General features: G+C 40.0%; 2 protein-coding genes and 2 non-coding genes across 9 annotated transcripts in view; 2 read left to right on the top strand and 2 right to left on the bottom strand.

The window, feature by feature from the left end:
* The window catches only part of LOC6733195 (ecdysone receptor), a 70772-nt gene that overhangs the window by 33633 nt on the left and 19312 nt on the right, over nt 1-17827 (bottom strand). Inside the window, exon 1 of one of the 5 annotated variants that reach the window (XM_016167461.3) lies at nt 709-1591. The exons of 3 other annotated variants lie outside the window; for them this stretch is intronic. Coding sequence is in view for 1 of the 2 variants with exons in the window: in XM_039292718.2 (XP_039148652.1) it covers nt 709-760 (52 nt within the window). In the remaining variant the exon portion in view is untranslated. Of the gene's footprint in view, nt 1-708; nt 1592-17827 lie in introns of those variants that run through there. One more of the 5 variants, XM_039292718.2, reaches the window with a different exon arrangement.
* Nucleotides 7011-8212, top strand: LOC6733196. 2 transcript variants are annotated; one of them, XM_002080236.3, is made up of 3 exons: nt 7011-7532; nt 7707-7980; nt 8033-8212. In XM_002080236.3, exons 1-3 carry the CDS (start codon nt 7146-7148, stop codon nt 8041-8043), a joined length of 672 nt encoding a protein of 223 aa, XP_002080272.2. In that variant the 5' UTR covers nt 7011-7145; the 3' UTR covers nt 8044-8212. The 2 variants fall into 2 exon arrangements, with proteins under 2 accessions (XP_002080272.2, XP_016026087.1); XM_016167519.3 differs by having other exon boundaries at nt 7024-7532; nt 7707-7975.
* Trnar-acg lies at nt 11987-12059 on the top strand. The gene has a single exon. It is a non-coding gene; the product is annotated as a tRNA-Arg (tRNA).
* On the bottom strand, nt 12194-12266 carry Trnak-cuu. The gene has a single exon. It is a non-coding gene; the product is annotated as a tRNA-Lys (tRNA).

The raw sequence follows: 17827 nt of genomic DNA on the forward strand, positions 1-17827 counted from the left end.
CCAACCCGCTTCAAGTGCCCAATCTGTATCAAATCATTTTCGAGCTTTCTTTCGGCACTCAACAAATCGAATACGTTTTACACCGAATTAAACCTTATCAACGGAATATATGTGAAAATCAGAGTAAATCTGTTGGCTGAGTTCACGGAATGCCCACTCGAATTTATGGAAATACATGCCAATTACGCAGTCGAGTGCTTCCCTAGACCGACATACACAACATATCCCTCTACACCGTGGATCTATAGTGGCCCGAAAGATGCTTGATTATGTTTACGCAGGCGAAATACACAATTTTCAACGTTCTCTCTTGACCGTCTGTCAGTTGTCATGACCATAATTAATGTATTGCCAATCGAAGCCCCATTCCAAACATGTGTATCTTTTTGGGACATCATAATGCCTGTATGTACAGCATGTATTCAGCTATGCGAACATATGATCTGTGTATCTTGGCATTGGAAAGATCTAATGGTCATGTAGTTTTCATTTCGGCTGGATGAATAGGAAATGGAAATTGATTTTGCTCACACGAAGTGACAAGTGCGCCAAGACAAACACATTAGGGTCTGAACAAATCGAAAATAGTTTTCGTTTCCGAACAGCGAACTTGTTGCCCAACTCACATCCTTCGTTAAGCAGTTGACCACAAAATGTTGTTATGGAAAACCGCTTGGTTCTATTCGATTCCAAGGTGCCCACACTCACCATATGCGTCGATATAGTGCGCCAGTTCTGCTACTAATCCACAAGTATCCATGGGCCCACTGCGTTCTCGAACAAAGGGTATTCCAGTTGACAAAGCACTATTTGGAATGTTGGATAAAATCTTTTCACTACCTTTATGTATATGTAAGGGGATCGGGATCCACGGCACAAATCCCTCACTCACTCGCGCACTACCTTCGATATATGTACATATGTAATATTTTGGAAGCGGAAAAGTCTCCGGCTCCTGGCAAAGCGGAGCTGGCGTTCCACAGACCACGACTAGACGGGCGTCTTATGTCTGTGTGTCACGTTGCTGATGTTTGATTTCGAGTTCTGGCTTCGTTGTTTCCTATTTACATTTCGGTCCCGCTGTACTCCCTCATCCGCACGGTTTGCACTATGCAGCCGCCATATAATATCTGTACAAATATGAATATATGCTCTCGATTTGCGTTATTTTAAGAACTATTTCCTTTTCCTTCTTCACCACTTATGTATGTATTTTTACTATTGTTTGAGTTTCAGCTACAATGCATTTGCACTTTATATTAATTTTTGCCGATGAATTGCACTTGTGTTTGTTGCGGTTGTTGGGGGAACTGGTATTATTTGGGATTTGTCTAACAATTTCTCATAAATATATGCAGGTGTATATGTGATTTAAACATTATTTGGTTACAACATTTTGCGGGTTTCGGTTTTTGAAATGTTAGGTGCTTTGGGAAACCGTACTGTTAGGTTGTCGTTTTCAATTGAGTGTGCTGTATTTTGTATCTTGTTTTCTGACGAACGCGATCGGGCTTCGTACGTGCGAGCGAACAACCGTTAACAACAAAGTCCAAAAAAATACTAAATCAATGAGCGAGACGAGCAGAATGTTAAACGCTCAAACTCACCACACTGGCACGCACACCAAGGTAAACTCACCAGGCACGCACACCAAGGCGCTGAAAGAGCGAGAGTTAAAAGCGGAATCGGCGCTAAAGTTAAATGTGAAACGCAGGCAGCACTCACTCACACAACCACAGACACACACTCTGAGCAAGCGGCTTGAATGAAAATGCCGATGCAATTGCAATCGTGGAATACTCTTTGTCCGCTCTCCGGCACGTATCTGTGAGTTGTGTGCGAGCGTATATGGCCGCGTATGTGTGCGTGAGTATGAGTGCCATCATCGCTTTTATTTCTTGCTGCTTTATTTTCGGTTTTCTACATTTATTTATTGTTTTTTTTTCGTTCGTTTTCGTTCATCGCTACTTTCGGGTGCACAAGTGCAAATTCACACGTATGTACGTACATTTGAAATATTCTCGCATAGTGGGACGAAAGGGTCCAGAATAAATCGGAAGGAGTGCCACGACTTGGCATAGGTAAAAGTACGATTAGTCGAAATACTTAACTTAAATTACAGTCTCACTAATTCACCTTTGCGATACATTCCAAGTTTGATTTACAATAATTTTTGGCTTATATTGTATTTTTCAAAGTTTCCCTTATAAAACCTTATTAATTTTTATACATATATGTAGCAAATATCTCAACAAGAAAACAATGAAAACGTTTCATCTGGCCAAAAATACTTTCTCGCGTCAGCTGAATGAGTAATAAAATAAGATCGAGTTAGAAAGCCTAAGAGAGTCCTTCGAAGGCCTTAACGAATTGGACTGTTTTCCATTCGTTGGAAGGGACATCCATATGAAGTCAGTTGTTTTGTAGACGACGGTATTTGAAGCAGAATATTGACACTACAAGACGTAATTGATGGAAAGGAAAATGATCACCAGGGTAAACAGAACGCAGATCAAACTAACGCGAACAGCCACAACAGTATCTATGAGTATGTACGTACGTACATACATACACATATACGTATCACCGCCGTCTGCTGGGCGACGTATAAATTGCACGTTTCGAATACATTGTGGTTAAAAAGTCAGCGCAAAGCGAGCTGAGATACTCAGATACAGATACGCACACATCGCTGCAGATAATTGTTTGCCCCAACCCTACCCCCCACCACCTGCCCCATCTTTCGAATCGCTACGTATTTACTTAACGTCGCTGTGTGCGTTGAGTTGACGCTGGGCAAGTTCAAGTGTAGAATGCAATAGAGAATTGCATTTGCCAGAGCGAGAGAGACGACCTCGCTCTCTACGCATACGCATAGAAAAGCCGGCAAAATGCAAGGGCAAGGTGGTGCGGGATTGTGGGGGTGGTCGTGCTGACGGTGACAGTGGTTAGCATGTGGTGAGTTTCGCTCTGTTTGGGGTTGGCTAGACACATTGAACCACAAAAGTTCAAGATGAAAACACAAAATATCAACAATGACAGCTGAGTAGTGGGGACGGCGGCGGCTTGGTGTCGGGGGCGTGAAAGAGTCTTTGCCTCTCTCTATCTCTTCCTATGTTTCTCTACTTCTATTTGTTTGGGTATACCAATACAAACACAGCTGCAACCCATAACTGCGTCTATGATGATTTTCCTCTCTTTCGTCCTTCCCCACATTCTCCACTCCTCCACACGTCCCGTCCCCCTCTCCAACACCAGCGTTTTCCCTCTTGGCCGACTGCCAAACGACTCTCAGTTCAGTAGTACACTGGAGCAATTGCTTAGAGTATGGGTGCAACATGTATCTGTGCTTTCCTATATGTATCTGTGTAGCTGCATGCGAGCGTGAGAGAGTTTGTCTAGCTTTGGGGTGTGAGTGGGTGAGAGGGGGAGGGGGAGCGATCGAAGTCATGTGCATGCCTTTTGTTGGGGTAGTTCGCCGGCAAATAAATGAAATAGAAGAGAGCCGAATGCCATGTAGTGGAAACTTGCTTGAGTAGACGATACCGTTCACAGGAAGAAAGAGGTATGACGTTGAATTCCTTGAAAAACAGAGTTGTTTTCATAAAGGCATTGTTGATGAGCAAATACTACGACTATATTAATGAAAATCAATTTACATATGTAAGTCTATCCTACTTAAAATGAGAGATATGATTTAGATGGACAGAACAGAACATAACATTTAGATGGCTTAGCTCACTTCAAACTAATAACTAATGCTCTAATCAATTCATCGCACTGACACTTTAGTCTGGAATCCGTTTTCATTGATGCAACATATCTCGCACTCCAATTCGAATTAATTGGCTCGTCGTCGGAACTAGTTCATTCTTATTCGTTTTATCCCATGGCATAACAGAATTGAAACCGAAACAGTTGTTGCAGTGCACAGATAGATAACACATAATGTATCTGAGCATCACTCTCCAGCTATATAGTCTACGTGTGTGTATCTATGTGCATTTAGCGAGCGAGATAGCTGGCTAGAAAACAGAAACAAAAAAGGAGAAAAACTTGTCTACATGCCTGTCGCTCAAGCTGCAAAATTTATGCGAAGACACACAAATCCACTGAACGACCGACCGACAACGCTGCCGATGGTTGTTGCTGTTGCTGTTGCTGTTGCGGTGTTGGTGTTTTTGTTTTTATACCCATAGACAGACTGCACCAATCTGCTTCACAACCCATGCCCCCGCTCACCAGCCGCACGAACGTTTTAAATGCGAAAAACGCCGACACAGATGCAGAGAGAAAAATATCTTACATTCACGTAAGTAAGAAAAACGTTGCACACCAATACTTCAAATATACAAAGATATTATTTCTCATGTAGTTTCAGTTTCTTGGGCTTAGTTCATGATGTTTTAAACGCGCACGAACGTTGTATTATTTTGTTAGATTTTTTTTGCTAATCTGGTTTGCCTTGTGTGGTGGTGGCTTGGTTTGCTTCGCTTCGGATCAGAGCGGTTCGGTTTGTCTTTTGGTGCGATTTTGACTTTGAATCGGGTGCCACAAGAAGCAGAAGCAGAGGGCGGGCGTAGAAAGGAGGCAAAGTCAGGTTTAATGTCGTTCAATGGCGCGGCGACGTTTTGCAGTTGAGGTAGTCGGAGCCGCGAGACAAAGACTGGGGGCAGTCGGCAATGGGAGGGCGTGGGGCGGGCAGAAAAAGTGGGCTTAGGCCGTTCGTGGGCAAAGAGGAATAAAAGACTCGACGTTGGGCAAATAGGCGAAGATTGGCGGTTGTTTACCGATAAGCGCCCATGAATGGGTGACGGCAGCAGTCGGCAGACCAAAGGAGAGCAAGTGCCACATAGTTATCCAGGCGGACTGTATGTACCGATTTTGCATTATAAGTACATGGCCATGTCGCACGGTGGGTGAAAAGGTCATATGCAGACACAGTGGGCCGAATTGAACAAGTGTAACAAGAATTACATGGGTTTGGATATGTTGCCTTGTCTAGTTCCGTACTTTCTTAAAGAAATAACACTAATCCGACGGGTTGAGTCCAGTTTATGCATTATAACTAACTTGCAAGATAATTAAGATTCGTATGTTAAAAAAATTAGTATGTATAAAAAAAAAGGAAATTGGAGTCTTTTCTAACACTACAAATTTTATATATCCTGATTAACAGATCACTAGCCGCCGAGTTGATCTAGTCCTAATTGCAGTTAAAAAAGGCAAAAAGGATTTTGAAGCCGAGATTGCTTCAGTCATTATCCATATCCTAGAATTGGACCTGATGGACTTGGAGCAACGAAAATAAATCCATATTCTTGGTCTGTGAAGCGTGTTTGAAAGTTAGGCGTATAACATAAATACGGTAGCCAATTAAACGTCTGCATGCCGACATTTGATGGATTGTCGACGAAAATAAAAGTTGAATAAATCATATATGTAATTTTTTAATATTTTGCTATGTAAAACAAATTATTGGGGGCTTTAGCGGCACAATAAGATTTCATTTATTCCAATGTTTCGTGTTTTTATGTCGACTCGCATGACATTATTTGATTAAAAGCGACAATTGTAAGCCTTGTTGGCATTGGAGTAATACCAAACGAGCTTCTAACGTTTATGTACAGTATGTAGATGTTGGCATCCTGGGTGTCAACAATTCTGATCATAATGCTCACTGGCATCTAGTCCCCCCCCTCAAATTGCATACTAACCAGAAAACCGGCGTGCGTACATAATTGGCGTGCCCTTGTCGCGCCAGTTATCGATAACTATTTCCTGCACAGTTAAACTGGAACGCAATACGGCCAAAACAAAAAACTCATCAGTATTCAGGAGGCTGGGGGAACTGAGCTCTTGTTGTTAGCGCAAGTGCCAACTCATTGGCTTAGCAGCTGTAAGCGTTGGGTGCTGTAATTGCAGCACGCGCTGCTGCTTTTCCCGGGGGCTAGGAACTGATGCTCCAGTAAGCACCTGACAACGTTGGCTGATAAAAAGCTTCTGGCGACAGAAATAGCCATGCACTTGCCACAACGCAGTCTGTGTCGTCCGTATTTGGGGTCCCCCCAAGCTCCCTCCCACCCAGACCTACCCCTCAGGCCACCCAACGAACTAAGGCAAATTTGTGATAATTATTTTTAAAGTGCACATATTTAATCAAGTGTGGATTGGGGTGCTATGCAGTAGCTCAATGCATGTATGCATGCCAAACAATTAATTAGTACAAATTTCTTCCTTTAAATGAATATTAAACCTAATTCGACACACACAATGGTTTCGAGTTCAAGGCAAACCAAATTTTAAATAATATAAACGATACTCTAAGAAAGAATATTAAAATAACTTTTGAAATTCCAATAGAAATTGGCAAATAATAAATTCAAATTAAATCGAAGTACTCGACTTTCTGGGCTTTACAGTTTTTTGAGGATTGTGAGAGAGGTTATAAACTCGGCTGGTAATCTGCTTTGATCAAGAATGTACAAAGGATAAAGTTAAGGATCGCTTCCTTCTGTATATATACTAAACTAAAATAAAATGCAGAGTGTGCAGCTACCAAGGGTAAAGGGAATAGGAGATTCTGTAAATAAAATCACTCTGTGAAAAACCCACCGAAAGTTCAATGCACGAATCGCGACGCAGTTGCTGCGGTTCTTGATTATTTTGGTGTTTTGGCTAATTAAGTCATGAAATGGGAAACCCCAGACACGCACACGAACAAACGCAAAAACAACGAAAAATTATAAAAATATTAGTTAAAAGAAAAGCATTCACTAGCACTAGACATATTGTAAACAGTACTTTTCATTTTATGTTATTAAGTTAGCCGCTACTAAAATTATCGAATAAAATCAAATTAAATTTTCAAAGTACACAGACCACGCTCAAAAACTATCCTAAATGAATTAAATTTTTTTAAATTAATACGCAGTTTGAACAATTTAAATCCACACTTAGCAAAGTTATATTATTTACTGTTGATTATTAACTTATAAACGTTTGAATAGCAGGCTTCGAGAGCCCTTTCATGGCTAGACTTTAGTTTGTTTATCTTTAAATGTATTTCCCCCACCGTAATCTCAAGCAAACACAACAAAAACACGAGAATTTTAAGTACGGAAAGCAACACATTAGAAGGACTAATGTGGAACGTATCCTCGATCCTGGAAGGGCTAGAACATGAGCAACGAGTAAACGCGGACCTGCGCGGCAAGAGCGTGTTCAACTTGTGCGTGATCTTCTTGTGGATATTTGTGTGCATCCACGTCCTGTCCAAGCTAACCCAACTCGTGGAGCTGTTTCTGTGCCAGCGGCTACTTGGCCAGAAGCAATGGTACGACGTCCGCACGATCAAATCCGAGTGGGAGCAGACCCTGCAGCTTTATGAGGACGACAAGAGCCAGCTGGACGCACAGGTGCGCGAGTTGCGAGAAAAGAACCTGAGTTTGGAGCGCTTGATGGCGGACCTGCGAGACTACAACATCCACTTGATCAGCGAAAACTTTATGCTGTCCGTGATGCACGAACAGGTTAACAAAACATACACAAAACAATCAACATATTGAGAATCTATTGATCTTAAAATCGCGCGAAATAATATTTTTCATTCAAAGACACTGTTACACCGCTAGCCATGTTATGTAAAGATCTAATTGACCTCGAGACATGTAAAGTGTACTAACAATTCAATGTTCTTTGCTCAGAAACCAAGGCCGGCCGAGCCAAACATCTACATCACCAACAGCCACTTCCACCTCACTCGCCAGATGTTTCTGAACGAGAGTCAAATCAATCTCAACGTCCATGACGCTGGCGAGAAAGGAGCCTCCGGGGAGGGCAAGAATGTCTGGCTGCAGTATCTAAGGATGCGCAAATGCTATATGAGCCCGATTGCTGATCCGAATCTGGTAGATCCCAGCACCACCAAGCAGATCCTTCCAATTGTTATGAGCACCGAGCAGTTGGCCGAAATGCAAGGTGAGTAAGGTAACCACTTGTGAGATGTTAATAATCGTTGTCCTCTTCTTAGGCATGATCTAGTTGGTTTTAAGTTATATGCAAACATAAATCTCGATGTTGTATTGATCACAAAGAAAAAAACAAGTTCAAAAAATATATTTAAATTAATTGCTCTACATTGTCATTTATTTAAATTAATTGCTCCACATTGTCATTAATATTAAACGGAAAGAGCGCAAACCTCGGTCAACATTTTTGTTACTATCCTTGCAGTTTAATTATTATTAATTATAATTATGGTTTTCTCGCTTGCTTCTTTTTCGATTTGAAACGTAGAATCTGTAGACTTTATGCCGGAAATAAAGAAATAAAAATTAACTCAGTAATGTTATTTATTTCAATTCGATTTATATTCCAAATTCAATTTCAGCTCAGTGCTTTGGACCACGGAAAATCGGTCTTATTTGCCTAACTACCTACCACCTACCGCCTCCCAATTTCCAAAACGCCCCAACCTCTCCCCCCTTCGAGGCCCATCGCGACAACATCTGGCGGAAACGAAACGAAAACAAAATGCAAAATATAGCTGTCTACCACCAGTCGGTCGTCTGTTTGTTCCAACTGCGACTGCTAAGACGATGACTTATCATGGCAGAATTTAGCGATTGGTTCTTCAGCTTTCTTCTCCGTTCCCCACCGCGCCAGAACTCTCCATTTTATTTTCTTTGCCATGGGGTCACTGGCAGTTATCGTTGCAATTTTGTAATCAGTTGCCGGCTCAAGGTTAAATGCTCGCCGGCACGCTGGGCGAAGTCTGTGGGTGCAGGTCCTAGTCGGCCTCATACCCTTCCATTTTCCCTTCCCCGTGTTTCCGGTTTCGACATTCATTTGGTGTTATTTGGACGCAGATTCGCCATATTTGATTTACATTTGATCGAGAACCGGCGCTCTCGATGTTGTTTTGCGACTACTTACTGGGTCATTTGCCTGTCTGGCTCATGTAGTCCGTACATACTTGTGCACATATGTGCAGTGGAACTGGAATCGGATTTATTTCGTTGTTCATTTGCGATTGTCACTTGGTTGAGTTAGATTTATTGCCATTTAAATGCAAGTTTATTGTATTTTCTGGATCAGTATTGTGCGTTGAATTGGGTCTCTCCCTCCTCCGTCTGCACTCGCATTTTCCGTTTTTACTGTCTGATTTGACAATGATGACGCTGATGAGGCCTAAATTGATTAGCGGCGAGTGATGTACATATAAAGAACATAACCGATGAAGTCATTGAACTAATTCAAATATTTGCCATACACATTTTATATCTGGTTTGCCTAAAAAAAAAAATACAAAAAAAGAATTTTTCGACCCGACGCTAGCAGAATAATTAAAATAATAATTAAATATTAATATAAATAAAAATAATATTAAAAAAATAATAGAACGAAAGCTTTTCTCATATTTTGTGAGTTATCCAAGTTAAAATTTCTTTGTATTAGTAGCTTCTTTCAATAGTATTTTAAATACATGACTTATTTTCGGTCCCTGTAACAATTATAAAGCTTGTTGGTTGCAAGGTTTGATATGATATACAACAATTAAATTAAAGTTGATATAGTAAAAAATTTTATTTCGACTGGCATAAAAGTTTATTTCAGTGCCTGGTTATAACAATTGCGGAAAATGTTTACTAAAAAGTTTCCATTAAAAACGATGATATTTTATACTCCATTATTCGTTGCTATTAAAATAACACAATATATTTAAGATAACACAATAATGGTAAGCAATGTAAATTTTCTGTTTGGAACGACTTTTGTTTTTCATCCTTAACCCATTTGTTGGTCGGGGTCACGTAACAACCAGCGTCATTGGAGCACCCGCATCTTGTAATTCTGGCCGACTCTCCCTATACAATTTTATTGTTATGCACTAGCCATCAAGTCGAGTCAAATTGTCTTCTGGCTGCACCCATAAATACTTGGTCCAACATCTATGACGCATTGCCAGGTGGATATTTCAATGGCCAGGGCTTAGTGTCCTAAGATGGCTACTGTCTTATTTTAGTTTGGTATTTATAGATCGCGCAATGTGCGTCGCACGCTAAACAAGACTATCGGATGGCATTTGCAAAATCAATGTGTTTACCACTTGGTCGATGAATTAGAATCTTCCAAATACAAATTATTTCGCACATTAGGGGGTGGAGCGGAGAGTGTGAGAAATAATCTAATCGTTAATTGGCACACTAACCCCAAACAGAAATTGTGCTGCCATTGGCCCCATTTCACACTCACTGATAAAAATAGTTTACGTTTTATCAAGGTTATTTGCCAAAAAAATAACAAAAACAAAAATAAACAAAGGCGAAAACGAAAGTGGAAAGCAAAAAAACCAGAGCGAGGGTGTGCGAATAGATAGACCGCGTCGAACACAATTGGCAACGACCTTGAGATAATGCCCTCATTTATGCATTTCAATTTTTTATTTACTGTCAAACAGTAGGTAAAATTGGGGAATGGATATTTTGCGCATGCTAGGCTTCTATCATCGCAAAAATAGGTTAGCTTTTATAAACAAAATCCTCACAAAGTATAAAATTACTTTTGAAATATTGCCCAAGACTCCACGTTAGTTAAAAGAAGGACGAAGAAATTGATAAAAATAATTATATATACACTTATAAAAAAAGATATAATATTAAAGCATTTTTCAAAATTGTTATGTTTACTTCGTCGATTGTAATCATCAAATTTTTCCAACAAATTGATAAAAATAATTACATGTACACGTATAAAAAAATATATAATATTAAAGCATTTTTCAAAATTGTTATTTTTACTTTGTCGATTGTAATCATACACTTTTTCCACCTTACCTGTTTTTAGTTAAAATAGAAAACAAATAAATAAAATACTTAATAATTACTTTAGTTATAGAATATTATTGACAACATGCCGACTGCTTAATGCTTATTTAGATTAGATTATGATATTTTACGAAAATGTCAGGAACTGGACCAACGATCCCCAGACGGTGGGGGACCCTAACAAATGTTTGTTTACCCAGAAATTAGGGTCAGGGCTAGAGACGTCGCTCAACAACGTTTCTTTCCTACTATCAAGAGTCGCCTACGTTTTGTTCTGTCGTTGCGAACGTGTACGTGTATCTGTGTCATGCGAAAGCGAAAAGATACATGCTCACACACACACCAGCAGACGGACCGTATCGGAAAGGAGAAGAAGCGAGGAGGGCAGTAAGCGTTCATGACTTCCATTCTAATATCATTTAAATGCCCCGTATATACTGTATACTCAGACGTATACCCACCCAGCCCGCTCTTGGCCACCCGCCTGACTCCCTTCTAAAGGCCAGACGAAAATTTCTATATACAATATTGCAGCCGACGTCGGCCATTTTGTTTTTACTTGTGTTTCTCCGTTTTTTGGCAAAAATTTCATGTAGCCTTTGTATTGCCGAATCGTTGTTGTGGCTGGTGTCTGTGTGACCGTGCCTGCCCTGCGCCTGCCACTCCCTCCATCGCTGGCTGCCTCTACGTGAGTGTTGGATACGGCGGCGACACGCCCCGCACGGCCCCACTCACACACGCCTTTATCATAATCATCGTCATTTTGTCTTGTTTTGTGAAGCGCAAAAACGTGTTGCTATCGCTTTTATTTTATTACTTCTCGCTCTTTGCTCATATATTTTACGAATTTTTTAGTTGTTCTTATTGCTGTGTAAATATTTGCGTGTTCTCTCCGTTTGCCTCTTTATGTCGGTTGATTTTTGTGTTTATTATGTTATTATTCCCTTGCTGTGCTCTGGATAAAGAAATCAACAAATATTTCAGTAAATAGCACGAACAATTAAAGGCCGAACTCCCCAAATGAATTTTGGAAAAACTACTGCAAAGACCCGTTCACCTGTCCACGAATGAAAATACCAAAGTAACCGGAGCGAATGTAAAGAATTTTCTAAGCTTCAAAGCACTAATAGACAGCACAAAACATCGTGTAGCCAACCGGTCCTGTGGCGCAATGGATAACGCGTCTGACTACGGATCAGAAGATTCCAGGTTCGACTCCTGGCAGGATCGAGAAGAATAATTTTTTTTATTTATTTACCTCGATCGAGAGAAAAATTACAGATCAGTAGATATTTTTAGGTTATTATCATGTTTTTATATTTTGCAGCTTTTTATTAATCGCATAAAAAATAAAATATTAATTTCGCCCAACGTGGGGCTCGAACCCACGACCCTGAGATTAAGAGTCTCATGCTCTACCGACTGAGCTAGCCGGGCAGTTGCCGCAACAGCCGAGAATAGAGCATACAGGCTAGTTCTTGTCTGCCAACAGCGGTTAGACAAACGAGATGAACATACGGTTGCTAGATGTGTGTACTTTAAGTAACTCCCACATGGCTAAAACGAATACACGTTGCGTATGCGCAATCTAATTCTTTAGCTAGAGCGATTCAGGTCAAGCTAATTAACGCGACGAAGTAAATTGAATCACTGACTTTGATGAGTTGGCCATGACAAAGATAATCAGAGTGAATGTGATCAGTGGACGTATTATTGCATGGCCCGCCGCTATTACACGATACTTTGCGGGCTCTTCTGCTTAATCAATGGCGGCAGCGAGGGAAATTCCATTTCATTCAGAGTGCGCCGCTCGCTCTTCTGTTCGCTCTCCTAGTTGCCCGCAACTATTCATAGATTTCTATTTCATTTTCACCCTGACCCACCGCAATAGTTTTTATATTGCTTCGCCTACCCCTTTTCTCAGTCGACAACAGCTGCAGCAACAATAACAATTCCAACTATTTACGGCAAAATTCATTCGTTCGCTTGCTGTTGTTGCTAGCTTTCTATCAGAGTTTTCGCCATAGCTGCTCTTGATTTAGTTTATTGTTGTTTGATGCTTTATTGTGTTTGTTCTTCTTTTCTGGTTTCTGTTTTGCTCCTCAGTCCGTGGTTCATTGAGTTCCCAGGCGATAACAGTCTGAAATTACCGTCACACGCACATGTCTTTACGCACAGACCGCAAAAGAAGCAACAACAACAGAGGCAATTTCAGCAAGTGCGAAATATTTTGCTGCAGACGGTGCGTATACGCGTCGTATGAATCATATTACCCATACGCCACACTGTCTGGCGCACAATCGCCATAGTTTTTGATTTTACCGAAATGTGTCTGCGAACTTTTTAAGCGCTATTTTAGATAGATTCCATTTCGGATAAAAATTCTCATTGATTGTTAACAAAAATTCAGCAAAGACAAATTCATTTTAAGGTTTCTCATTTGTTTTATTTCGTTTTCTTATTGCCTTTCGTTGGCCTTTGTTCACAAAAACTTTTTTTCGTTTTTTTTTTTTTTTTTTTGATACAGTGATTTGAAATGCTTTGTTCTCATTTCTCTCATACATGCCCACATGTAAATAAACGTATTGGTTTAATGACACATGCAGCTTGTTTGTATGTGTTCTGTTTTTTGGCAATTTCACATCCAGGTGTGTATGTATTATCAGTATTTATTGCGTTTTAGGTTCATTGTTTCTCTCCAATTAGGCATTGTTTTTTTCGCAGTAAATAAACCCAAAACTTAGTATGTGCGTATATAAAACGAATTATTATTTGACGAAGTGCACAACATTGCTTGAAACTTTATCAAGGGGGCAAGAATGTTTCTATTACTTGCGACGGCGTGGCATGTGTGGCGTATAGATAAAAGTACATTTACCTGCCGATCTTTCATACTTTCGATTTCAAATGAAAATTTTCAACCTTAAGGCCACAAGCGCTTATCTCAACAAATGGCAAAGCGTCGTCCGAAAAGAGCGTATATAAAAACAACAAAAGGAATGCTTTGTCAAATGCCTCTACTTAAGCCACTTGATTTTCAGCAAAATTTAAGTTTTGTTGTTGGTAGCAGTAGGTATATGTATAAGCTTTCGAGATTAACAAAATTATAGTACATTCTTGCAAAAGGCATTAACCTATAATGTATATGTATTGCCGAATATATCTTATAACTTCCTTAGAAACGTGCGGATAGCAGTTGAATATTTTTTTTTGCAAATCGCCTATAAAAAACCACACCATTAATTTAATAGCTGTTCGTTGCACAAACACAAAAGTAGCTGATACGATCGTATCCAGGTGCCTGATTATGATTAATCTTAAAATATTATTATTATATTAGGTCAGTGTCTCGACTAGCAGATACCTTTTCTACAAAATGCATTTATCTAATGCATTTAAAATGAAAGGTATAGCATACGCGATACTATGTATGCAAAATACCCATGAGGGTAAGAACCCACTTTATTACATTTTTTATATTTTATATTATATTATATATATCATATATATTATATTTTATTTCTTATATTATATTTTACCAATATAATTAGTAGTAATTCGCTTTGTAGGTTCAACCACAATGAAAGGCCCCATTACTGTTTCCGTCGCGATCGGAAGAACTAGAAAGAAATGCCTACGTGTATCAAAATAAAATGTATTTTTAGTGCCTTGGCATTTCGACTTGCTTTGCTCAGCAGCCATTTTGATGACGTTTGGCCTGTCTGACTGACTGACTGACTGTCGTCTGGCTGACTGTCTGACCGACGGAGAGACCCCACAGCACAAAAATCACACCCAGGCAATTGCCTCGCCATACTCTCGCATGTACCGAAAACGGGGGAGAAACTCATCTGTATGCGATTCGACTGACGACATACCCAACACCCGTTGTCCCCTGCTCCCGCTTTCATTCTCTGTATATATGTGTTAATGGGTCTCTGACCTGATTTAACAATAATAAATAAACTGTCACGAGCAGAAAGAACGCAGCGGGGGAGGGCGGGGCAGGTGGTGGGTGGTGGGTAGAATTCAAGGTATGAGCGATAAATACAACAAGTTTAGTATGGAAAGTAAATAATCGACTCACAATTCAATAGAGAAATAATGAGTCAATGCAAGCGGTTATAAAATTCATTTTCGGCTGTCTTTTCAAGAATTATTTTCTAATGTTAAGTAAAGCTCCCAAATTAAAAGTCCTCTATGTTTTACACTACACCACAGAAGAAACATAGCTATTTATGTGCATATGTACATCAGCTGCATAACTAATTATTCAATAAAATGTTTTTTTTTTTGGCCCCAGATAACATCAAATAGAAATTTAAAAGTTATTCAAAATTAACGTGAGTGTACACTTTTACATACATTTACTTTCAATTATTGATCCCAAAATAGTTTTAGGCAAAATTCGAAATTAATATTATAGCACAAACGCACTGTACAACAAAGCCGAAAAAAATAACTCGAATATTATCACCACCGCCTCCTTATTGTTGTTGTTTTTTTTTTGCTTTTTGGCAAATTCGCCTCTTTGTTTGTGCGACTGTGTGAGCGACTGGGGCGTGGAAGTGTGTGCGTGAGTGACCTTGAAATGGGTTGCGCTCCGCTGTTGGCACATTTTGGAAATTATCGCGCGTGTTTCTGTATTCGCGTATGCGAACATCCCGCTCTCCCTCCCACCACCGCCCACCACCCACCGCATGAAACGAAAGTCGTCGGTCGCTTTCGTTTCGATCGCACATACATATGCAAGTATGCAAGTATGTACAAGTACGGCGGTTGACAAAATGCAACCAGCTGAAAATGTACATTCATGTGGATGTACATATGAGCGAACGCGAGTGTGTGCGGCCGATCCAAAAAGAAAGAAAAGAGAAATGAAATGAAATGCGCTCGGCAATTATCAGAGCCGCTGCCATGAAATTAATTATCTTTTTACAGAGATGCACGATAAACTTGTGCGACTCGCCAAAAGCCAAAGTTCGCTGTATTAATTCAAGGCCAAGTGCGATACGCGAAAAAGTGCAAACAGCAGCGCAGCAACAACAACTGGCACCGCAGCAGCAGCAATAGCAATGAGTATATTCATGTGTAAACAGGCGATATATATTTTATTTTGTACATACATTTAGGTGCACATGAGTGTGCACGAGAGCCAGCGCAAATATATCAGCAAAATCAGCACCGAGAATCACTAGCGAATGTGTTGCGCAAATGTTTTCTCTTTTCTTTTTGCACTGTCTTCTCGGTTGGAGAAAGGGCGGTGTGTGGGAAACTGACTCGAATACTGGCAAAGTGTGCAGTAAACATGTGTGTATTCCAAAGAGAACTCTTCCATTTGAAAATATGTATGAACATGTATGTACATAAGAGCAGAATCCAAGCAACTCTGATCAGCAGTGCTGAAAAGTGCTCACACTATGTCCCATTCGAAACACACTCACGAATTTGAAATGGAATATCTAACTGGATGCACTGAGCATGGAACTTCTTTTTTTAAAGCTACAGATAAAGAAAGATTAGCTATCCTACGAACTATAGGATATGCGCTCGCACGAACTATACCTTTAAATGATATATGTTCCAAATTTACCATGCGGTGTTTTTCAAAACTCACGCGGATCTACATACTAAATTCATTAGAGCAGATTAATCATGAGGAATTCTAGTATGATATATTAATTGATATTTAGTCCTGTAATTAGCCAATCATCTCACACGCCAAAGGATGCTTAAACCCTCTGAAGTGGCACCAGGACGAGAGCTCTCTTTGCATAACAAATTCTCCTCCCATCGAGAGTTATCATCGTAGTTACACTACGAAGTGAATCACCTGGCACGAGAAAATCCTTCGAAATCGACTAATGCCCAACGTCCATTTGTGGCACGAAGCCCTTGTTTGTTGGTCTAAATAAAACAGAGGGGATTAGACTTAAGGCAGTCGAAGTATTCATCAAAACAAGAACGTCATGAAAATCTCCGTCTGCATGGGATTCATTATGTACATACATACATCGTTGATCAACATAATAAAAGCGAAAATTTCACATGATTTTCAAGGACAAACACAATGTGCACATATGTATGTATGCACGTTGTGCATATGTATGAATGTGTATATCGGGGAATTTGTTATTTTTTGGCTCTTCTGTTCTCCCGCTTCGGTTTGATTTTTTGCAGGAATTAATTGTGCGGGTTTCTGCATGAAGCCCACACACACAAGCCCACGTTATTATTGCATTTATATACCCAAAAAAGCAAAAAACAAAAACCAAACGCCGAAAGCAAACAAGAACCCGCCACTCTGGAATCGACAACGTCGCACGAGGCTCCTGTGCTAATGGCATTTGGCCTATTTATGCTTCCACGTATCGAAAGCACACACACACGCGCGCACAGGAGCACCAACAACAGTGTGGCAGAAATATTAGGTAACGCCGGCTCCGGGTTTTAAATTCGTTTTTAACCCTTCGACGGCGATGGCTGCAGTTGGAAAGTTAATTGGGTTAAAAGCGCACTGGGTTAACACAGGGTGTCGGGGAGTCCTGTCATCAAAGGTTTACAGCAGCTCACTGGAAATTCGAAGGATGCAAGCTGTACAAGATACTATCTGTATGTTATCCCTTATCCCTTATCATTTATCTATTTACTTTTGTTCCGAGCTTCTTTTCATGGGTAATTCATATCCATATCATATCATAATATTAACAAAACATTTCATAAACTCAAATAAGACATTGTTAAGACTAATAGATGTGGATTTATTAAATTAATTTAAATAAAGTAAACAAATTATGTATATTTCGCAATAAATTATGTTTATGCACATAGACTTTAACCCATTCATAAGAAGTATTTAAAAAAAAAAACAATTGTACAGAACTTTTGAAATTTTTGGAGGACCCTGTAAGATCAGACTCGACTGTTCGCCTCCTCGGCCCTCCCGCTGTTGCAGTAACCCATTGCGGGTCTTCCTCCCCAAACGTGAAATACGGACG

This window comes from Drosophila simulans, chromosome 2R (genome assembly GCF_016746395.2).
Source record: "Drosophila simulans strain w501 chromosome 2R, Prin_Dsim_3.1, whole genome shotgun sequence".
Classification (NCBI taxonomy): Eukaryota; Metazoa; Arthropoda; class Insecta; order Diptera; family Drosophilidae; genus Drosophila; species Drosophila simulans.